This window comes from Idiotropiscis lumnitzeri, chromosome 1, assembly GCF_059441095.1.
Source record: "Idiotropiscis lumnitzeri isolate Australia: NSW breed Sydney's pygmy pipehorse chromosome 1, RoL_Ilum_1.0, whole genome shotgun sequence".
Lineage (NCBI taxonomy): Eukaryota > Metazoa > Chordata > Actinopteri > Syngnathiformes > Syngnathidae > Idiotropiscis > Idiotropiscis lumnitzeri.
Window position 1 is genome coordinate 4,082,151 of NC_142391.1, and position 23,201 is coordinate 4,105,351.

The window sequence follows — 23,201 nt, forward strand, 5'->3', positions numbered from 1 at the left end:
TGATTGGCTGAGTCGTCTCTTTCGCTTGCTTTGTTGCTTTGATTCCCCCCCCCCCCCTTGTTTCTTTTTCTTTTTTTCTTGTTTCTTGTCTCGTCTCGCAGAAGACAGCCGACGTAACAAGGACGGCCGTCCGCCTTTGAATGTGACGACGTTTGTGCAACAGCTCGCTGACTCTTTGAGTCTTTTTTTTCTTCATCACGTCAGCGTTTCATGGTGTTTGACAAGCGCACGTTTGCGACCTCTAGTGGCATGGACTGCAAACTGACGCGCAAAAGGGCAATTGTGCAGATTTTTGCACTGTCTAGAAAGTTTCGAACAGATTATATTGGCTAAAATGAAAACTGGAAGATTATTCGGTTTTTTTTTCAAAAGAAAAATATTTAAATATAAGCCTTTAATTAATAAAAATAGGCTATTTTCTTTATGAGAAAAGCTTTTTGGGGGTATTCGTTATAGAAAAAGTATATAACCTCACACTAATGAACCAAAACCTTTTATAGTATTGCATATACAAAAATGAAAACTTGGATGTCAAACAGAAATTTTGTCTATTTCTACAGCAAGAAAGCGCCATCTCAATGGAAGCAGAACAAAATGTGAAACAAAATATTTGTGGCCGTAAAACAAATGCAAAACAATATTTTTTGCACAAATACTTTACCTAGAAATTCCTAATATTATTACATTTTGTTAAATTTTCTGCCAGAACAAAAAGACTTATGACTGAAATGTTAAAATAATAATCTTTCGTTATGTAAACAAAAATGTAGAAAGTAAATTAAATAACCAAATTATGAAACATCATTGTAAATATTTAATAAACTATTGAAATTAAGGGTGTATCAATCAGATTGTTTAAAATGAGAGCATGATTGTATTTGTGAAGACAAATGTCAATGAGGAAATGTTTTGAAATAACAATAGTTATTGTAGAAATATAGCCACCTTGCCTTTCCCAGTCTAATTGATCCAAAGTCGTGTTGTCGCTGACACCCTGAATGACACGTTCACACTTTCTTTTCAGGGCAAATAGGATTTCTTTTATTTACAGAAAGTCATCGTCACTCTTTATGATGTGCTAAATATCAGGGCCCGACTGAAAGGGATTTCTTTTGCACGCCGATTCTGATATTTGGCCGAATAAAATTCCGATTCATTTACAAAAGGAAATACATAAAAATATAGTGAGAATAAAATCACTAATTATTATTTTATCAATTAAATCTTTAAATAATAAAGATATGAATTACAGGCAGAACAATATGACTGTTTTGCAGTACTTTGTCCTATCGCGTTAACAACAGAAAGAAAAATCAGCAACAAAAATAAATTATTTTTTGGAGTGTGTGTGTGAGGGGGGGTTAAATATCATTACCTTATGCTGTAAATATAAAATATTTAAAACTCCGCATAAATCGTCCAATTCCTAATATCAGATGATTAAATCGTCCGGGCCCTACGAAATCTGACTCTAATCTATGTGACTATCATGACACAGGGAACAATAACAAGCAATGTTCTCTTGCGTTACAATCTCATTTAAGCACCTACAGTGTCAACGGATTACAATCACAATAGTAGCCTGCGATGGGTTGCGTTCGTTTCTCTAATCCCTGATGATGCAGATGAAACGCTTTCTGGTGGGGGCAGCGGTGTGAGAAGGGCGGGAAAACAATCAACTCTCTCTGAGAGAGAGAGCCAAAGAGAATCATTCATGCCACAAGAGCCACTGTCAGATCACAAGATTACTAATACTGAGACCGAACGTAGATGTATTCCTCTTCTGTTTAGCAGCACAAGAACATCATGGGACGCTAGCATGTACGTAGTACAACAAGACTTAAAGATGGAAGCAGATGATGGCGTCTTTCCATATGGCAGCGGTTCAGAACTCGATCTTGCAGGCCGGGAAGGTGTCGTCCTGCATGGCAACGGTGCTGTTGGAGCCCAAGACCAGCACGCCCAGCTCCCTCTGGCGCTCCACCGTCTGCTGGTACCAGTCCTGCATGGACGGTGACTCGAAGGTAGGGATCAGTGTCACCTGTGCCGGTACAAATATAGATGAATGGACAATTGCATTCTAAAATTAAATTTATTATAATTTTTTATTTTTATTTCATTTAATTTTATTTTTTTTATGACAAAAAAAGACATTTTCTTACTATGTACAACGTGAAAAATTATTTGAAAAATAAAATAATAATTCATGGTCATTTTTTCTGTATTTTTAATCATTTCTGTATAATTTATTCATTTAGTTTAAGGAAGTTTGTAAGTGACCGACTGATATACATCTTTTGAGAAAGATTCCGATATTTATAGCTATCATGTATCCTTTAATGACGGCAGTCCTGGAACTTTTCCGACACCCCTCGTATGACGGACAATACGTTGGCGTGCTGACCTGCGTGGCGTGCTTCCAGCCCGTCTTGGCATGGAGCAGCGCGTCCAGCATTTGCCGCATGAGCTTCTCCCTCTCGGGGGAGTCGCCGCTGATGACGTAGCAGGACGAGCGGATGCTTTTGAAGAAGTCGACGCCCACGGTGGACGAGGATGCTCCGGAAGGGACGTAGGCCAGGTCCACGAAGACGCTTGCGTCCTCGGCGGAGGAGGAGGGACAGTGGGACTCCGACGGCGCCGATTTTGCTGGCCGATTGTTTGGTGCCCGTGACGACGGTACGTCCTTTTTAGCCTTTGTGATGGCGCTTCCCGTCCGGATTTTTCCTGGGCTCGGCTTTGGGGGGGAGTCCGTCACCTAAGAGCAAATTCAATTTAGGTGTTACTCGGGTGTCAGGCTGGACCAGTTGGTTACAGTTCAATAATAATCAGGAAAAAAAATGGTGTATTTTGATTTGTTGAAAAGATTAAAATTTTTAAAAATCAAACAAGTTGACACATTCAAAACATTTAAAAATATATTTTTTATATTAAATATTGAATCAATTTTGTAGTTTTTAAATATTTAAAGAATAAAAATAATTAAATAATTACTATTTACATTACATTATACATTTTTTCAAACTATTATTAGCAAAATTTTAATTTGCTATAAAATAATTTAAAAAAAAAACAAATATTCAATGTTTTTAAAAAATGTATAAAAGCATTTTAGAGTGTGCACTCTCAATTTCTGTGTCCTGTTTTTGTACCATTTTTATTTGCGTAATTAATGATCAACTCACCCCAGCTGTTTTCCCTCGCACACCACTCGTTTTAACTTTCTTCCCATGAGCACCAGCGTCGGACTGCGGGACAGGCATGGTGGTTTCGGGATGCGCAGGCAGAGGCGGGCTATCCCTGAGCCGTGCAGGAAGCGGGTCTCGGGGCAAGGCCTGCCAGCCGCAGAGGTTCGTCGGAATGCTGCATGACTCCTCCTCGTCTGAGTCCAGGACTCCGTCGGCCGTGGTGGATGGACACTCCTCGGTGCAGATGGGGGCGTTTGATTCGCCGGGTGTCACATCCTTGGCAGCAGTCTTGTGAATGTTGTCGCCTGAGACAGGATCTGCCGGTTTGAAATGCTTAAACTCGCAGGGGGAAACCAGACAAAGGTCCACGTCATGAGCCGGTGTCTCGAAATGCAAGGTGCCCGGAACCGGAGGCCGCCCCGATTCTGACGCCAAAGACCTGAAGGGCTTCTTGGACATCCCGGCAAAGTGACCACCGTTGGGACGATGGCCGGCGTCGTCCGCCTCCCGCTGACTCCCCGAGGCGGGTCCGTGCTCCAAAGACATGGACAGCGACTCGTCCACTTCAGTGGACTGAGGCGAGCTCACCTCCGCTGGCATGGAGTGGGTGGAGGTGGTTGTGTTGGCCACGGAGGCGGACGGGTCGGAGGCCCCGTCCTTCAGAGGTCCCAGAGAGAGGAAAGTCAGGTGTTTCTCTCTCGGGGCGGGTTGAGCCGGCTTGGATGAAACATTGGGTTGGACGACTTCCGCCACTTCCTGGGCCTGCAGCCTGATGAGCGTGTCTCGGTTGCACCACTTGTCATCCGGAGACAAACAATAAGGAGTGTGGCCGGCGCTGTTGGGTCGGGAATTCGGGGAGTTCTGCCCGACAGTTCTCTCCTCCGAGGTGGCCTGGTTATCGGAGGACGATCGCGAGGGCGGGCTTGTTCTCAACGCACCGTCCAGGAGTGTGTATTCAGTCGGGGTCAAGTCCAACTCGATGCTTGGCTCGTTCTTTGGCGTCTGCTTCAACGGGGTTGGGAATCCTCCCACTTTTGCCGGTTTCTTAGCACCCTGCGTATTTGCACCTTCTCCAGGTTTTTCCATGGCCTCCTTCCCGGGGCCGCCACACGTCTTTTTCCTCCCATCCACCGTATCTGCCTCTTCTCTTTCCGTTTCCTCCCGAAGTCGGAGGAAATCAGCAGTCATATCCTCAGGCGTTGATGTTTTGGAGGCACAGTGAGGCTCTTCCGCCTTCGGCTTTGACACTTGTCGTGTGGCCTCATTGTCTGGTCTTGCGGAGTTGCTGAATTGCGATTCGGTCTTCTTGCCCTCCTTTCCGGGTGTCTTCTTTGTCTTTTTGGAGCCCGTTTTGGAGTCGTTTTTAGCCCCTATTTTTAGCTTTGTTTTGTTGTCATTCTTTGGTTTGGTCACAAGGGTCTCCTTCTTCCCGACGCCGTTCCTCAAGACGACATTTTCCTCCTTGCCATCCTGCTTTGCGTTCTTTTTCGCACTCGCTTTCTTGGAGCCATTCTTATCTATGACCAGTAATTTCCCTTTTTCCTTTGCCTCTTTAGCCGGTTTGGTGGGCACCTCCTTCCCTTGGGAGCGGACACTCTCTTGGCTCTCCGTTCTTTTAGTCTTGCCACCGCCCCCCATCCTTTCCAGGTCCCCGGTGGTCACCGTGGGTTTCCGGAGGAAGGCCAGGCTCTTGAGCTTCTCCAGGCCCTGCAGCAGTTTGGACTGCGGAGTAATGCCAGGAAACAGCACCCGGACCACCTTCTCTTTGGGGCACGCTGGGTGCCACACGAGGAGGGCGGACACGCAGGCGAGGGCGGCGAGGGGGAGCCCTTGGGAGGATGCGCAGTCGGGCCAGTCACGCATGAACGTCTGGTACTCCTGGCTGTTTTGGGCTGGGCTGAGGATGTACAAGTCCAGCTGTCCCACGCCCATTTTTTGGAACAAGGTGATGGGCTCGGGGGGGGCCGCTGGTGGTCGAAACATGCGCTGAGGTTGGATGTCTAACTTCTTTAACAGGCGTACGGTTAGAGCTGCCTGGTTTGTATTCTTCACGGCGTTATCCACACCTGACGAGACATGATTTAAACAATTCCATCAGACAACTTTGTCAATGTGGTTGTAGATTGCGCAGACATTTATTTCAAAGAATTAAACCATTCCTGCCTCCCACACAAAAATTATCTTTCTTGAATAATTGTTCACTGGTGCTTCGGTGAAGTGAGTTGCGTTATATCCCGGTCACCATGCAAATGCTACATTCAATTTACTTCAACTTCAATCTACAACAAAAATGCCGACCAGCTTCAGCTCTTCTGGACGCCCAAATCCATTCTTCAACAAAAAATAAAATTGAGAATAAAAGTAACAAAGTCCGCTCAAAATCCCCTGCTAGCCACAGAGTGGTTTGGGAAAACAACCCAGCAAATTCTTTGTGTATTCCCCAGAATAATTAGCAAATTGGCAAATTTGTGGATGCCAAACTTGAATATGCAAAGTTTTACTGTAGTTCTGAGTGTGTGCTCATATTTCTGGCAAATCTAATTTATTATTATTATTATAAATCTGAAACTCACAGGACTGCTGTTCCACTTGTAACCTGCAGGGGGCGTTAAAGAAGACCACCCCAAGCTCCGGGGAGATGAGCCTGGCGGAGCCCTCGTCAGTCATCATGTCTATCTCCGTCTCGGCCACCTTCCTCTCCAGGAAACTGTTGATGCCGCCTAAGTTGTCTGCGCCGGCATGGGTCAGCAGCAAGGCGTCCACGCGGTCCAGGTGCCGCACCAGCTTCCAGAAGCAAGCCTGCGGATCCGAGCCACCGTCCAGCAGCACCGTGAAACCGTTGACGGCGAAGAATGCGCAGTCGCCGCGGCCCGCGGGGAAGGCGTAGCAGCACGGACGAGACAACTTGAGGAAGCCCACCGTGGCAGGTGGAGGCAGGAGTTCAAAGGGGGACGCGGGGCTCAGGGTCGCCATTCCACCTCCTTCTATTTCGCGGGGGTGGCGAGACCCTGGGTGGACCGGAGGATCTTCCTCCAGGGGACGCTGTTGTTGCCGAGGACAGCGCACCGTTCGGCTGAACTTGGACGGAGGATGTGAAGAGGAAGGTGAGGAAGAGGGGGCGTGGTGTCATCTGAAAACTGAACGATAAGAAGGAGTCTTTAATTCATCTTAAATACCAAGCTTCACGAGCCAGGTTGTTGTAGGCCACTGCTTCTCAAATAGTGGGGCGCGGTGCGATGCTGACGGGGGAGGACATCCTTTTTTTCCCGCCGTACTTCAATGAAGTGTAATTGCACATCCACTCCAGTAGTTGGCAGTGGCGCTCTCATTCCCCATTGTGCGCAGCGAGTATTAACTCTACGGTGTAGGTTTGTTTTGCAACGAAAAAAGCTATTATTTACAGATGCGACGGAGAGAGGGTGAGGGGGGGTAGGGGCGGCGAATACTTTTATTCTTGCTAGGGGGGGCGTAACATAAAATAATTGATAAGCACTGTTGTAGGCTAATATCCAAAAAGGTCAGTGAAAGCCTACTAAAACAGCAAAACAAGAATTATTTGAAATGATGAGAGCTGCCTCTAATTTAACATTAAATGTGATGAACCATGTTGCCAACGACTGCTCACGTGAGCTTGTCAAACTGTTTTTCAAAGGTCTCAGAACCACGCGTGGCGTCATAAATCAAACGATGAGCTGACGAAACAATTTCGATCGGCTTGAATGAATTTGCACGCAAACGTACCTTCGCAGCTGGCCAGTTCCTTTGACATCGAAGCAATGCGGCAATCAATTTTTAACCACACAGTCGGGAATAGCTAAGATACGTAGACAAGTGCCGTTGAGTGAGAAATAATTGGTTTCTGCCCGACGCCAGTCATCGACAAAAGCTATTGTTTTTCTTTTTTCCCCTCCATTTTCGCTTCCTCTACGTTGACACAATACTTTTGTCGTTATTTAAAATCCTGCCAAAGCTGGTGGGTGGGTGTGGGGCTCGCTATTGTTTTCACTTCACTTTGTTGCTGCCCTTCACTTCACTTTACTTCCTTCCTTCCTAAGATGGCGGGTTACCATGGCGACAGCCAGTGGTGGGTCATCAGGGTGAGTAAGGCCTTCCCTGCTGGCCTCAACCCTACCAGAAACTCTGACCTTCATTTACAACTAAAGTTCTGAATTTCCTCCATGAAATTGTATGTGGAAATTAGACAAAAATTGTTTTTTTGGAGTCGGCTTGGATTTCGGCCTATATGTGCGGCTATAAAAAAAAAGAAAAAAGAATGTGCTATTATGAGAAAGAAGTTAGAATTTGACAAGAACAGCAGCTTTCTAAGAAAAAAAATGTCATCTTGCAAATTATGGATGGATGGAGAAAAATGTTATAAACAAAGTTGCAAAATGAGAAACAAATTGAACATTGTATTAATATTAAAGAATAAAGTCATCATCGTACAACAAACGTCGCGAACTTTTACGAAAATTAAAAAATAAGTGCAAACTGAGAAGAAAAAAGTTGAAACTCAAATTAAACTTGTAACTCAAAGCATCGCTTTAAAGTTTTTGAGGTGACATGCGCTCATGATTATGTGCATGTTAGAAGAAGTGTTGACGATTTGTCACTCAGTGCTTTGCCACCATCTTGTGGCATTCATACGCAATTTCAACCCCCTTTTGGGGAAGCCCCCAATTATTTTCTGTCTTAGCGCAGGACAGGGCATTATTGCGAAACCGTGTGATGAGAAAGGAATTTCCGCAGGCCGACAGGCTTCAAGTGGACATCTTCGGAGCAAATACCTGCAATCGCCAACAACACTTTGCTGTGCGCACTTAAGCAGAAACGTCGGCCTCAGGCTCATTAAAAGTTGATACGTCGTTGGAAAATGCTTTTGACAGCAGAGAACCTCACTCCCGTTCACCAGTCGCTTCATTAGGTACACTTGGGCCACTGAAAGCAATGCGAACGTTTACATTCAATAGCCACGATTTGTACTTAAATTATATTTAAAAAAATGTAGCGGAATAACGATCTGCTTATTCATAAGAATAGAGGCAATAAATCAAAATATCAATTATTCACATTGATTTATGTAAAACGTCATTAAGAAATACACGTAAATGAATTATGTAAATATCAAAGACGATAAATACATTTAAAAGACTTTTTTTTTGTTTAAAAGTCGAACAAATAGTTCAGTGAGTTCTCGTCTTCAAAAATCAAATCAAACTTAAACGAGTAGATGCCTCCTTCAATTTTTTTACAGTAGTTTCCCAAAATATCTAACTGATTAAAATATGATAATTTTTCCTTCGTTTTATTTTAATTTCAAACAAAAACTAAAGATGCCGAGAGCTCCCAGGGTCAGCAGCATCACTTACGTTAATTGAAAATGTATAAAAAAAAAAAATCCCTGACGTTAACACAATTTTCAATTGACCTCTCATCGGCCCTCAGATTTATTTCTTTTTAAAAAGCCCGATTTGTCAAAATGCCAAATGTCGGCACTGATGATGTGCAGCAGTATGTTCTTTATTTTTTCTTTATTCTTAAAGAATGATTCCTATTACTGCGGCACTGAGAAGCAGAGGAAGGAGCTTATCCTCCAGTACAGTGTTTCCGTATAACAGTCTTGACTGTTTGAGGCACACACCTCAGAATGCTGCGGGGGAAGGTCCGAAAAATGTGTTTTTGTTATTTTTTTTATTGCATTTTATTTTGGCTTGCAGTTCTTTTCTTGTGACGTTTCCATTCATTTGGGGAAAGATGATTTGAGGAGCAACAAATTAAACCTGTACCTCAAGGTACGACTGTACTGTGTTATTAGAAATCGTGTCTGACTAATATTATGAAATGTGATGGTCACATTTAAACAGTCACCTCCATTAGGTACATATTGAACAGATTGAGATGATCAGCACACATCTATTAAGGCTTTTGCTTCGATATCTTAATATATGATTTTTACGTTATTCCAATAAAAATATGATTAGGCAAGGTCGGATGCCGGCCACATGATTGACTGACGTCCTGTACATCCTCCGGTGTCGCAATCAAGCCTGTTTCTTTGCGTCGCCCTCAATGATTAGGATTTGCGGGAAAATAAGAAATATAGAAATATGAATTGAAGACGTACCTGAGTGGATGTCTTTTGTCGGACGAGGACGAGCAGCGTGAATTCGTTCGGCGTCCAGCTCACTCTTCCTCCTCCTCCTCCTCCTCCTTCTCTCCTCCTCTTCTTCCTCAGCCTTCCTCCTCCGGCGACCGGCTGCTGGGCGCCATGTTGGATGACTCGTGACGTCATCACCCGCCCCCCGAAACGCGCGACGAAAAATAATGAATAAATATCAATTATAGTCACGATCTCGTTTGATTATCTCGTAGGCGGAAAACAGTGAGAAATATTTTTAAGAATTCAGTAAAAAAAAGACAAAATGCCTGTACAATAACTTCGAATTAATAGATATGAGTTCAAATCAAAACGTGGACATAATATAACATAATAACAATGTTATATTAATGTAATAATCCATGCTGTTGTTTTCCTCTTTGCGATTATTACTTTTATATTTAGCTAAAGCAACATACATGAACCAATCAATCATATTAAACTTGTGTATTTCAGAATCAAAAATCCCTTTATTGTCATTGTACTCAAGTGTGCAACGAGATTAGAGAGCTCCCCTCTCCAGTGCAATACAACAATAATTCAGATAAATATATAAATTAGATAAATAAGAGAATAGTTAGTGCAATGGAAAATAATACTGAATAGGATATATAAAAACACATCACTTGCTGTTCTGCAAGGTAAGGGTGGGTGTGTGTGTGTGTGTGTGAGAGTTTAGCATGGAGATGGCTCTTGGAAAGAAACTGTTTCTCAGTCTATTGGTCCTTGATTTGATGCACCTGTAGATTCTACATTTTTATTGGCATATTGATCATTATTGTGGTGCATTTGTATATTTTCTATACAACAACAAAGTGAAAGCACTTTTTTAAATCAGCTACCAGTAAAGTTTTCTAGTTGAGTTTTTTGTTGTTGCGCAGAATCAGAATCTGCCCTCCTTTTTCTCTAGCACAGCGGGTTTTCATATTAACAATAGGAAACAATCTGTAATTTAGTCATGCATTTGTAATATTGATAAATTAAAGGTTATTCTCACCAACAGGTGGATTTTTTTTCTGACACGTCACAGCTATAAATTACAACGCATGGTTATATCTGCATTGCGCGTGCTTTTATCGGGCAAACAAAAAATAACAATGTCTCAAAAAACTGTGATAGATAAACAGTAAAGGCCTTTTTGAAATCAGTGTCAAAAAAACGTTGAGGCACACATACAGCCACCTCTGATCAATGTTAGCCGTTTTCCAGTGTCATCATTTGGGTGCTGATAAAATACTACAAATAGTTGTTGGGTTTTTTTCTCTTTTTTTATATCACAAATATGAAGCAAGGTCACTTGCATACTTCGTCAAGGACAAACATTCCATTTTTTTCCCTTTTAGAACAATGACTCAAGGCAAAACACGTACTTATGTTATATTTGTCATTATCACCAAAATAACACAAATTGCCCCTGAGCAAAAACAACGACCGAGCCATTTTCAGCACAATACACGATCAAATGCAACGAGAATACATTCCTACGGTAAATGACATTTGGAATTGTCACAACACATCAAACAGTACAATTTGCAGACCAATGCGATACACCATGGCGTCATTAGTTTTCTTTCACAAGCACTTGAGGACGTAAAAGTTACAGGAAGTCCCTCGGGGACAGCTGCACAACGTGCCAATTCGGGAGCCTTTACGCACGGCGCATGGCTCCCCTGCGTCACACTGAAAGGACAAAAAAATAAGAATCACATTTTATTTTTTCAATCCATGAAGGTGTTGAATAAAAGAAAAACATTCACCAACTCATAACTAAATAAAATGACCAATAACTCAATTAAAGCAATCTTTGACGTCTATAGCCGTCAATGGGAGTGAATGAGGATTAATTGTGGCACTGATGAGTAAAATAAATTGAAATATCAAATCATAAAAGGGCTCAACTGAAATGGAATCAAATTCAACTGCGACAGGAGTAAGCTGTACTTACGGAGGGCAGCCAGCCCAGCTTTTTCTCTGAGGGCATCTCTTTGTTTCTCAGCTTCTCCAGGACTTCTTGTAAAGCGTCAATCTGCATTAAAGACATCAAATCACATATGCGGTACTGTGCTGTATAAAAATCACTGTTATTTCACACACACGCTCAGATGTGCCGATCTCACCAAATCTTTCTCCTGTTGACTTTTCAGCGTGAAATCCAGCGAGCGCGTCTCCACCGAGGCATCCTCGGTAGCGGACACGTAGAGGAAGGCGGCGGTGGTGAGGAGGAGGAATAGGTTGAAGTGAAGGAAGGCCCGGGTGCTCAACATGATGCTGATGCCAAGCGGGAGTTGGCTTTGAAGGTGCACGTCCGCTCTTTATAGGGGCCTGTGACATCAGCAAGTATCTGAAATATTGATGGAGGAGATGACCCTCGTGAACCCCATCACCGACGGTTTGCACAAGGGAGGATGGACGGTGACGGGCGCCCATTAAAAGTAGCGTTTCTAGGTGTGTACTTACTTATATTTCACTTTTCACGGCTTGAAATAATTGTTTTTTTGATTGAGAGCAGTTTTGTGAATCTATTACTTCATTTGAGGAGCAACTTTTGTATTCTGTGTATTTTTTTTTGGCAGTTGAATCTCTAAAAAAATACAAATGTGTCAAATGAAAAATTGTTTTTCTTTTTTATACAATTAAGAATCATTTATCAGCAAGTTTAAAGAAAAAAATGATAACTGATCACCGATCTGATCAGAAAATTAACCAATACATCTGTTTAAACAACTTGTTTATTTACTGTTTAGTCGACCTCCGCTACTCGCAGGTGATTGGGACCACAAATAGCCAAAATCTCCATATAATATTGTAAGATTTATTGTGCATATGTCAAATGTCAAAAACAAAACTATATTATGTATACAACTACATCGTAAATATCATTACTAATATTCTGAATATTTTATACTTTATTATTATACTTTAAACCTTATAGGCCACTCCTCCTGGCTGACCACGGCCAAAGCATACAGTAATTCTGTTCTGTGTTCTGCCTAACTCTAACAATAATAATTTTCCAGACATTTATTAATTAGCCTGCTATTTTGCTACTTAAAGTTGGATACTCTTCACTTTAACACAGTTCCAGCCAGACAGATCTGTTAAAAGTGTACTCGATCACACAAGCACATAATTTAGGTGTTAAAAGTGCTAAGTGGAGGTTATCTTAGAATCGCTTGTAATTTATTCTCAACCACCAAGGCGATGAGTACTGAGTAAAAGTTGCTAGCCAAAAGCTTGTTGCTATAGGTGCTGCGTAACCGTAGCATCGAGCTACTCGAACCTCACCCTTTGACTAGCATGTCCAAAAGAACCAATATAAGAGCAAGCAGGCCCGGTCAACCCATGCTGACACCAATCTGCAATCACAATTCCATTTCCTTTTGTTGAAATAACCTAAAGGTAGTAGCGTATGCACACAAACTGACATCTACGACCCCCATTAACAATTCCCCAAGATGCATCTCTGGTTTCATTCTGTTTTGGCCTGCAGACAATTTCAACTGGTTTGCTAAAAATATAATCGGAAAATTTTATATCTATGTCTGAGACAATTGACAAAAATTTTTTAACAATTCCCAGTTTAGGCTGTGCTGGGAATCATTCTCTACCCACTCCATTCAGGGGTCACCAACATGTTTTTTTCCAATATATTTAAAAATATTCCACCAAAATATGATGATTGTGCTAAATACACTCATCTTATGAAATATAAAGTTATTTTTAATTATTTAGCTGTTCCATGCACAGTAATGTTCCAATTAAATTTTTTATTTGGTGGTGAGCGGGAATAGAATCCCCTGTCCACCCCTCCACCGCCCCCCACTTTTGCACGCCCTTGTCCCTCTTCATGTGTTTTCTCCCCAAAACCCAGAAACATGCATGCTGGAATAATTGACAATTATAAATTGTCTGTAGGTATGATTGTGAGTGCTAATCATTGTATGTGTTTCTATTTATGTCCCGTTGATCAGTTAAAGTTAAATAAAAGAAAAGAAAAATAAATCAATTCAATTGCAATGACACCAATGAACCGTGAGAGGCAGCAAAACGCCAAACGCGTCCATACCGCTCACGCGCGAAGAAGAAAAAAACGGAAGTTTATTGTAGGCTTACGTGCTTACCTACCTTGGTACATGTACACCTACTTCTATTACTTGTTCAGTTTTGCTGTCAAGCGACCGTAAGAATGTCAGAAAGGAAAGTATTAAATGTGAGTATAAAGTCCCGACATACAACCGATAACTCGTCGTTATAGTGTGCGGATGTGATGTACACGGACGATTAACAAGCTAGCACAGCGTTAGCTCATCGGGGACTATGTAATGTATTTTTTTATGTACACTGTACAAACTATCATTGGAAAGAAACACAGCACGTCATTAAATGGTCAAATTCTTTGAATAAAATTTGGTTGTAGGTATGATTGAAACACGTCTTTCTTATTTGCAGAAATACTACCCTCCGGACTTTGATCCGGCCAAAATCCCAAAACTTAAACTGCCCAAAGATCGACAGTATGTGGTCAGATTGATGGCACCATTCAACATGAGGTAAGTGTACCACGGTCAACAACCGTTAACAAATAAAGAATGCAAGTGTCTATGCTATGAGTTGAAACCCTAAACTAGGACCCCCCCAAACACGTCATCGTGTCAAACTCGTCCTGCAATTACAATATTACAATCATTACCTTTTAAATGTAAATTATTTACAGGTGTAAAACCTGCGGCGAGTACATCTACAAGGGAAAGAAGTTCAACGCACGTAAAGAGACAGTCCAGAACCAACTGTACATGGGACTCCCCATCTTCCGCTTTTACATCAAATGTACCCGCTGCCTGGCTGAGATTACCTTCAAAGTGAGTTCAAGCAGAAACGTGGAGATTTGAAAAAGGCGACCGGCGACATTGAACGTGTTCTGTGCGTGATTCCAGACAGACCCGGAGAACACGGACTACGCCATGGAGCACGGCGCCACACGAAACTTCCAGGCGGAGAAACTGATCGAGGAGGAGGAGAAGCGAATTCAGCAGGAGCGAGAAGATGAGGAGCTCAACAACCCCATGAAGGTCAGCGGATGCAAAACCACAATAATTAACAGAAAGCTTAACAGGGGGTGCAAGTGTGCGGAGTTACGCAGTCTAATATGAATACGCTTTGAATGGTCAAAAATTTGCTTAGTCATAATTGTGCACAAAACGGTGCAATGAACTCCATGCATATCATTTTAACATGAATCGAAATGTATCAAATCAACCGTGAAAGCAAAATATGGAAATGTACCATTTGCTAAATATTAAAATTTAAAAAAATTTAATCAGATAAATAAAAGTTTGACGTTTCTGCTATTTTGACATTTTAGAATACGTCCGTAGAAAGGTACACAGAGTCATTTACTTAAGTTTTCATTAAACATTTTAAGACATGCTGGGAGCTCCCTGGACGTTTTGTTTGAATTTAAAAACAAATATGTCTAATGCCAAACATTAAAAAAAATAAATAAATCAACATATCCCAAATCTCAAAAGTTGTTCATTAAACATGCGCTATTGGTATTGGTCCTGAAAACACATTTTGGTCTCTCTCTACTTTTGAGCACGTGGCAGTGAGCCAGTTGACGCATGGCAGCGCAAAACCCTAACGTAGCAGTACTTGGTGGCCCCGTCGAACAGGTGCTGGAGAACCGCACCCGGGATTCCAAGTTGGAGATGGAGGTGCTGGAGAACCTCCAGGAACTAAAGGAGCTGAACCAGAGGCAGGCCCAGGTTGACTTCGAAGGGATGCTGGGCCAGTACCAAGAGCTGGAGAAGAGAGAAAGGGAGCGTGAGAAAGAAGAGGACGAGCGGGAGACCAAGTAATTGAAAAAAATATATCCACTGAAAGCCTTCTGTGGCTATTTTATCAAAAATCTTTTTTTTAACTGTTATTTAATCTTGGACATAATCCATAAACGTCCCAAACTGAACAATTGCAACCCATTCATGCAGGTATGTATCATCGGGCTCATGCCAGAGATGAGCAACCAAATCACTGAGTTGGTAACACTTAACAGTATAAGCAGGATGCGCCTTGAACTACGGAAGCCGTAAAAAAAAAAAAAAAAAAAACTTTAGCTCTGAAAAAATTTAAACTTGGAAAAAAATAAAAAAAATTGTAATTGCCCAGCCCGAGTCTCTACAGGAGTGTGAAATTCCATAAAAACACACCTCCCGTTGTACTCCATTTAGAAAGCTTTGTCGTTGCTCATGGTGAGGTGAATGTGTTCCGCAGAGACATGTTGGAGCGAGCGCTCGTGAAAAGACTGCGAGACTCTGACTCTGAGAATGAAGAGGACGGCAGCAGCGACGGGAGAGACGTCCCGTCACAGAAGACGTCCAACGCTGACAATCCAACAGACATCCTCACTGCCGACAAACCCACAGAAAGTCACGTATGGATGACCACTCAAGTGCTCTTGTCAGCATTGCGGCCAAAATATGTCAAGATAAATCCTATAAAAATATTTTGACACTGAAGAATGAGTCACGTTTCAACAAAAAGGTCATAATCACGGTATTGTGGATAAAAAAACATTTTTTATGAGATAAACAAGAGTAAGAAAATTGTATTTAATTTTGAGAAAAACAAACATTTGATATATTACAAAAAATATAGTCACTAGTTTGTGGGGGGATAATTTTTGGCTCCACATGGAATTTTTTTTGGTATATTAGAATTTATATAAAATCATTATTATTATTTTTTTTACAAAAACATTGTATTGATTATAAATGTAATAGTCGGAAAAAAGTTGTTCTTTCTGTGTCACAGGAGCCCGTCAAGGTGAAAAAGGCCAAGATGGAGAGCTGGGAGAAGAGTGTGGGGACGCTGGGTGCAGGTGGTGCTCTCGGATCACTCGTGATTCGCAAAAAAACGGCAGTGACAAGTCAAAGCAAAACCACAACTGCTCGCTCACCAACAGGTATCAGTCCAGGGTTTAGGAGTAATTGATCACAAAGCTGCTTTATTCTTCCATGAAAATGCACATTTTCTCATTATTTTAGAATAAAGATTCAAACTCAAGTCCCGATCTATGACTGATTTTTGAAGCTGCCATTGATAGTCAGAGCTAATTTACGCTATTCACCAGCTGGTGGATTTGTGTTACCAAACTATTTTTCCTTAAACTAAAAAAAAAATGTTTTCCCTCTACAGACAAAACGTCTCCCACGTGTGCCAACAACGCAACTAAACTTTCAACTCCTTGCGCGGCCGCCCCGAACGGATCGTCGTCGCTTAGCTTGCTGGGTGCTTATTCAGACAGCGACAGCGAATGAGGATCAACGTGCATATGTGCACATTATGACACCATGCCATTCATTAAATATTTTTTTGTGTTTGAATAAATTCTGTTTGAATATGAGTGAAGTTTTGTGAATTCTTTTGACCGTAGAACACTCAATATTTAGTTTTAAACATTTAGCGATGCATGCAAGACAGTTCTTTGCTCAATTATGTGGAAGCCAATTTTAGGCTTTAAATTGTGGCTGTCACTTAAAAAGACATGTGCAGATAAAACATGTATGTGGCATGCTTTTGACAAAATACTACAAGGATCAAGATTTTTTTTATAAATATTTTTTTTTAAATTGTGTATATAAGTTTTACCATAGGTAATTTGTTTCGTATTTTAAATAAATATTTTTCAATTTACTAAAATGCCATAGTGTTTGTATGTTGGGGACTATCAATATGCAACGAGACAATTTCACCTGGGCAAGAAATACTCCAGAAAAATATGTCCATAATTCTTGATCCACTCTTTTCACGAAAGTGCGGCAACCCCAAAAAAAATAACGGGAAGTGACGTCACTCCCCTTTTAAACTGGCTGTACTGGTGTGTGTGTAGTCTGTACACAAGGGACCGCTGTGGCCAGGCTAACGTTAGCTTGCTGGCTAACCCTAAGCCCAGGGTAGACAACTGCTGCAGATCTTACGAACCGCGATATTTCTGACTTTAAAACGTCCCCCAAAAAATAAGCGGATGGAAGAAGTGGGGCGTTTAACATAAACGGAGAGCACCCGTGTAACGTAAAGAACAAGGGTGAGCTTTTCAAACAAGTCAACTCTTAGCTTAGCTTTAGTGGAGCTAACTTGTTAAATGCCTCGCTCGCCTTCCAGTTCGACGTTTTCCAACTATTCTTTCAGTCCGTAATCGCCTCGTCTGTACTTGATTTCCCCTGAATTTGTACGTTGATACATTCAACGTACTTTAACGCATATAATATTTAATAACATAAGCAGGCTAACTCGTTTTCGGTTTCACTCCCGTGTCGTAAAATAAATAATTAGCAACAGCAGTCGGATGTGTTTTTGGACTAAAAAAATAATAATTCAAGCAGTGAATATTAAGACTTCAATATGAGTCGTAATAAAAGGATATAGACCAATAGTTGTGAAAAACAAAGTGCCCTGAAGCACCAGTGTCAAACGTGAAGCCCAGGGACCAGATTCGGTCTGCCGCATCATTTTATGAGGCCCGCCGTACGTACCAAAATTCCAAAAATCTATTTGTCGTCTTTGCTAATAGTGAAGAATTATGCCAAAATGTTCAGCTTTCGACTCAACATGAGACTGTCACTGTTTTGCTGTTCTTCTGGTATCTTTTGTAAATGTGTTTTCATTTGTGTTCCAATTTCACGCTAATTTATATTACACCATATGGACAGCAATTGTTACAGCTCCATCTGTTGTGAAATTCGCTATATAAACAAAGTTGTATTGTACAAAAGTTTCAGGTTCTTTAATGCCACTTCCAGTTCAGTGCTAAAATTAAGCATAAAATAAACACACACACACACACACACACAAAACCTAGTCTTTAATCTGACATCTTAATCTTTCCTAATACTGTCACATAATGAAAAATGCACACTTAACCATTTAAGCCCCTGATATTTGAAAACAGTTTTAGAAATTCAATATAATCCTGTCATACATTCTTTATCCTCTGTGAGGATAAACAGTCTGTCATGTACTACCAGCAACAGCACTTTGGCTATTCAGTTGATGCAAAGTGTGACAAAATTCCAACAATAAGGAATCAAAATGCAAGTAAACCACAATAACAAAGTGCATTCTTATTCTCAGATCCATGGCAAAGTGGCTGAAGGACTACCTGAACTTTGGTAACCGGCGTGACCCACCGCAACCCCCGAGGCCAGACTACAGTGAGAGTGAGATCCTGCGGGCCTACCGAGCCCAGAAGGAGCTAGACTTTGAGGATCCGTACCAGTGCTCGGACAAGGAGCACCAAAATGGTGGTGGCGGCTACGGTAGCGTGGATGTAAGCCTACCTCCATTCCCTGCCTTTGGCCCCAACGTGTCTAACGGCACAGAGGTAACAAGATTTTGTCTTCATTTAATTCAGTGATTTAGGAAAATTTTATGGACGGACACCCACTCCTATAAAGGATGTGATTTCCCTAAAGTCGCCACAAGATGGTGATAATTTACTTTTTTTCTAAAGACAAGTTTATAGCCTAACTACATCAAAGTCACTTGGTGGGTGCCAAGATAGCGCCAAGGCAGTATTTTTACATTAGACGCTGCTTTGGCAGGACCACTATATTAACAACTGAGTGAGTTTTCCACAAATAGTGGAGATGAAGATCCACTCCCAAAATTGGATGGACTTTATTTGGGGGTTGGCTGTACTTTTCCTCAAATAGTGGCCTCCACTCTAATTGAGGATGTGCAAATTAGGGGAAATGAACATCTCACCGTTAATAAAAGCCTCCTTTTTTGCCCTTGGGAAATTAAGAATAATAGGTCGTGTCACTATTTGGTTAGTTTGTATTGTACATACACACAATATATTGAACATTTTTTATTATTCTTGTCTGAAAGTGGAGAGAAAGGGTATGATATAGAAATCGTTGCAATAAAATTGCATTGTCTAAATTTTTGTGAAAAACAAAGTTTTCAGTATCATTATATAAAAAAAAATCGTAATTCTGCAATGATTCATATAACTTTGTTGTAAAATAATTCTGTGATTCATAATATATGCATTTATTTATTGGTTGGATTTTATACAAAAATATAAATACATTAATTAATTGTAACTCCATGGTTCGCCATAAGTTGGTGGTAAAAATATACTGTAATTCATGATAATTTATACATATTTTAATTGAACATGAATATTTTGACAAAAAGACATCAGTTGTATAAAGATGCATGTGATTGATGAAGTGTATTATTTGCAGGTGAAAGTGTTGTCCCCCAAACACAGACTGATTAAAGTGGACTCTCAAGAGTTCGGCCACTGTAAGATTCCCCTGAGTCCCGTCACGGTTCAAGAAGAACCCGTAAGAGCACCACTTAGACCACTTTGCACCTGCTCTCAAATAAATCTCAATCTGGCATCTTGTCTATTGATTTTTGTCCCAGGTGCTGCCCTCCGCCCCGGTAGCACCGGACGCCAACACAGACTACTCTGACCCATTCGACGCCCGCCCGGACCCGAGGACGGGGCCCAGCTGGGAACCCGAATCGGCCCCATCGGATTGCTGTAGCTACATGGAGCCATTTGAAGCTCAGCAGATTATTTCAGGTTAATTTGTCATGCTTTATCACTCTTGGTTGATAGATTTGGTAGCAGAGGTCATAATAAACTGCTCATTAGTTTCGGATACATAGATTTGTAATAGTAAACATCCATATTTAATTTTTTTTTTTCGCAAGAAATGTGTTTGTCTCCAAATTGCTATACATTAACAAACATGCATAGATACATGTTGCAATATGATGGCCAATGCTGTTGTCTCAGCAGAAATGCAGCGCAACAAGTGCACAAGCGCCAGTGGCAGCCAGCTGTACGACAGCCCGTACGAGGAAAGGACCCGACAGATGGCCCGCATGACTCCGGCGGCACTGACGCAACAGCATCAGCAGCCACACAGGCTCGACGGTGCGCTTACCCCCGTGGACGACAGGGAGAGCCGGCTGCCCCAGAACGACGAAAGGCCGGCCGATGAGTACGACCAACCATGGGAGTGGAAGAAGGACCACATTTCCAAAGCGCTCGCCGGTACGTCTAAAAAAAAAAAAACGTAGGGTGCTGTCCAACGCTTTCAGTTGACTGAATAGAAATGACTTTCATCAGTTCCGGCCTTCCCAAAAAGCCACAAACTTTTTTTCTGTAATGCACATGTACTTTAAAATAGCTTTTCATGTTTTGCTCTTCTGTTGTAACCTCTTAACACCATTGTAAAAAAATAAACTAGTGAGATACTTTGAAAACTGACGAAATAATAACTAAAAGTAAAATTAAAACATGTTCGTTAATTAAATAAAATAAGAGCGAGGTTGTTTTAAATAATCAAGACTGACAATAACTAGACGTTAATCACTAATTGGACCAGAACTGTCCTTCATTTTCGTCTTTATGTTTTTCATACTTGCGCTTTGGGTGTTTATTTAACATGTTCATGTTTTAGTATTACACTGCTGCAATTACAAAATGTTAACTGCGTATTTGATTTAATTATGAAATACTAATTAAATCAGAGTTACATCAATTAAACCACCATATTGTTAATATGCCATAGGCCACTTCATCTAGAAATTGGTCCCTGGTTGAAATGTGATGACTCAGCTGCAACTTGTGTCTTTTTGACCACAGTTCAGTTCGAGGGCGCTGAGAGGGAGCGCTCGCGCGTCCAAACAGAGCACAGCAGGCTCACAAAGGCCGCTAACGCGCCGACTGTGGCGGCGGACTCCAACACCCTACGTCTGGTTTGCGACGCGCTCCCCCTTCTCGGAGAGAGAGTGGACCCTTACCTGCCGCTAGAAAGACAAGTGTGAGGCATCACGTCAATACCTTTCAAATCGCAAACGGACAACATTTAACCCTCCTGTTGTACAGCAGCTCAAATTCACCCAGAGATTTTCAAAGATTTTCTTGTTATAACCTCTTTTCTTGTTGTAACCTCTAAAAATGTCTTTTAAAAAACGTTAGGATCATTATTCTATTGACTTTACATTTTTGGGGGTTAAATACAATTCCTTAAATTTGTTGGCTTTATTTTTGTCTTCTATTTTTGTTTCAGATTTTTTAAATTATATTTGATTGAATGTTTTTCTTTTTTTTTCATGATTAACCCTCCAGTTGTGTTCCCAGTTTAAAGAAAAAAAGTACTTAAATAAAAAAAATAATTAAAAGATAGATCCACTGCTGTTTTTTTTTAATAATAATCCCTCTTTTTTTAATAGGCTAATGTGACCTGCTGTATATCTTCTTATTAAAAAAAGAATTATATATATATATATATATATATATATATATATAGACATATATAGACATATATATATATATATAAAATAAACATTCCATATGCTTCCATACGCAGGTGGTACCACGGAGCGCTAAGTCGCTCCGAAGCAGAGACTCTGCTGACTCTGTGCAAGGAGAGCTCCTACCTGGTGAGGAACAGCCAGACCTGCCACAACGACTTTTCCCTCTCACTCAGGTACGTACACACACAGACCCTATTTAGGTTCTGTTGTTTAGGTTTTTTTTTGTATTTTTTTTGCTTAAAACTTTTCTTTCCTAAAGGTTGTTTGAATTATATAAACCTCAGAAAGGTACCTCAACACAAGCCACCACAGGAAGACGCTTGAAAGTACCGAATGCAAAGAAAAAATGCCAATGCAGAAGATGTAAGGCTATGGAACAAAGCGACCTCAGAACCAGAGTGGCCATTTTGCTGGCACACCTGAGACTGATTTTAAAAAATAAGATCAGTAGAATTTTACTTTTAGGATGGAAATTAATGGTCGTGACCGACTTGGGGCAAATGATTTCACGTGACATGATTCCTTTCGGAGTAAAAGGGAGGTTCCACGCATCACTTGGTCCGGCTTGACTCTTGTGTTTGATGTCTTCCAGGAGTTGCAAGGGCTTCATGCACATGAAGTTCACGCGCTCTGCCGACGGCTGCTTCGTGCTGGGCGAGAACAGCCCGCCCTTTGTCACCATCCCGGAGGTCATCCACTACTACAGCACACACAAGCTGCCAATCCGGGGGGCCGAGCACATGTCCCTTCTGTATCCCGTCATTGTGCAGACGCTCTGACAGGGCGCGAACAAAAACACTACGTGCGCCAAATTTTGGGGAATCTCAAATTCAGCCCCGTGCCTCAAGAACATGGACTCCAAGGCCAACAGCTAATCGCTGAAGTAGGACATTTTAAAGGATCTTCTTGAACCGTTTTGGCATAGGGCTGGCAGAACCTTCCTACATCACAATTTAGTAAATTTCAGTTTTTCACAAATCTATACCATTGGACAGTCCACATGTGTAGATGTTATTTTAAAAAAAATTGACCAATCTCAAGTGTTGGAAAATAGCTTGTGTTCTTTGATGACGCAATGTTAATCGGTGAAGAAACATGCGTTTTTTGGGGTCTCCTGAAAAGTGAGGATTTAGGAGGCGTGAGGATTCCGCCCGACGCCAGCGGTATGGAAGTAAATTGTAGATTGAAGTTTCCTGTTGCCTGCGTTTTTAGGTGTTAGGGACCCGTATAGTGGACGACTTTAACGCAAAGGTAAAGTGTTTGGAGGCTTGCAGTGTCTCCTCCGATCCAGAACAGCTTTCGAGATATTTGAGGTATGTTAAGTGTGAATTTGTCATCCAAATAATGCTGAGTTCTGTTTTCTAAGATTTGAAAATAAAGTGATCTCTTTTTAATTGTGTTTTTTTGGTGCATAAATATTCATGGGTCAATGTCTTGCATGCTGCGGGCATCCACCCTAGAATTAGAAAACTTTAAATTAGAATTAAAAAAAAAACATGTCCGATTATCATAAAGTA

At 41.3% G+C, this 23,201-nt stretch overlaps 4 protein-coding genes across 4 annotated transcripts; 2 read left to right on the plus strand and 2 right to left on the minus strand.

The window, feature by feature from the left end:
- Window positions 1-1,029: 1,029 nt before the first annotated feature.
- On the minus strand, window positions 1,030-9,459 carry LOC148342830 (microtubule-associated protein 1S-like). The gene is made up of 5 exons (XM_088311407.1): window positions 9,310-9,459; window positions 5,759-6,322; window positions 3,183-5,251; window positions 2,405-2,755; window positions 1,030-2,041 (listed from the first exon to the last, which is right to left on the minus strand). The coding sequence occupies exons 2-5, from the start codon at window positions 6,156-6,158 to the stop codon at window positions 1,886-1,888; spliced, it is 2,976 nt and encodes a 991-aa protein (XP_088167533.1). The 5' UTR covers window positions 6,159-6,322; window positions 9,310-9,459; the 3' UTR covers window positions 1,030-1,885.
- Window positions 9,460-10,334: 875 nt separating this feature from the next.
- On the minus strand, window positions 10,335-11,626 carry LOC148342831 (cocaine- and amphetamine-regulated transcript protein-like). The gene is made up of 3 exons (XM_088311420.1): window positions 11,460-11,626; window positions 11,288-11,368; window positions 10,335-11,022 (listed from the first exon to the last, which is right to left on the minus strand). Exons 1-3 carry the CDS (start codon window positions 11,604-11,606, stop codon window positions 10,915-10,917), a joined length of 336 nt encoding a protein of 111 aa, XP_088167546.1. The 5' UTR covers window positions 11,607-11,626; the 3' UTR covers window positions 10,335-10,914.
- A 1,760-nt stretch (window positions 11,627-13,386) lies between these two features.
- Window positions 13,387-16,749, plus strand: yju2 (YJU2 splicing factor homolog). The gene is made up of 8 exons (XM_088304922.1): window positions 13,387-13,552; window positions 13,792-13,892; window positions 14,057-14,201; window positions 14,277-14,411; window positions 15,015-15,196; window positions 15,613-15,772; window positions 16,153-16,303; window positions 16,537-16,749. The coding sequence occupies exons 1-8, from the start codon at window positions 13,529-13,531 to the stop codon at window positions 16,656-16,658; spliced, it is 1,020 nt and encodes a 339-aa protein (XP_088161048.1). The 5' UTR covers window positions 13,387-13,528; the 3' UTR covers window positions 16,659-16,749.
- A 466-nt stretch (window positions 16,750-17,215) lies between these two features.
- On the plus strand, window positions 17,216-23,078 carry shda (Src homology 2 domain containing transforming protein D, a). The gene is made up of 8 exons (XM_088318783.1): window positions 17,216-17,425; window positions 18,472-18,721; window positions 19,593-19,694; window positions 19,777-19,939; window positions 20,159-20,416; window positions 21,011-21,188; window positions 21,738-21,857; window positions 22,277-23,078. The coding sequence occupies exons 2-8, from the start codon at window positions 18,476-18,478 to the stop codon at window positions 22,461-22,463; spliced, it is 1,254 nt and encodes a 417-aa protein (XP_088174909.1). The 5' UTR covers window positions 17,216-17,425; window positions 18,472-18,475; the 3' UTR covers window positions 22,464-23,078.
- Window positions 23,079-23,201: the final 123 nt, after the last annotated feature.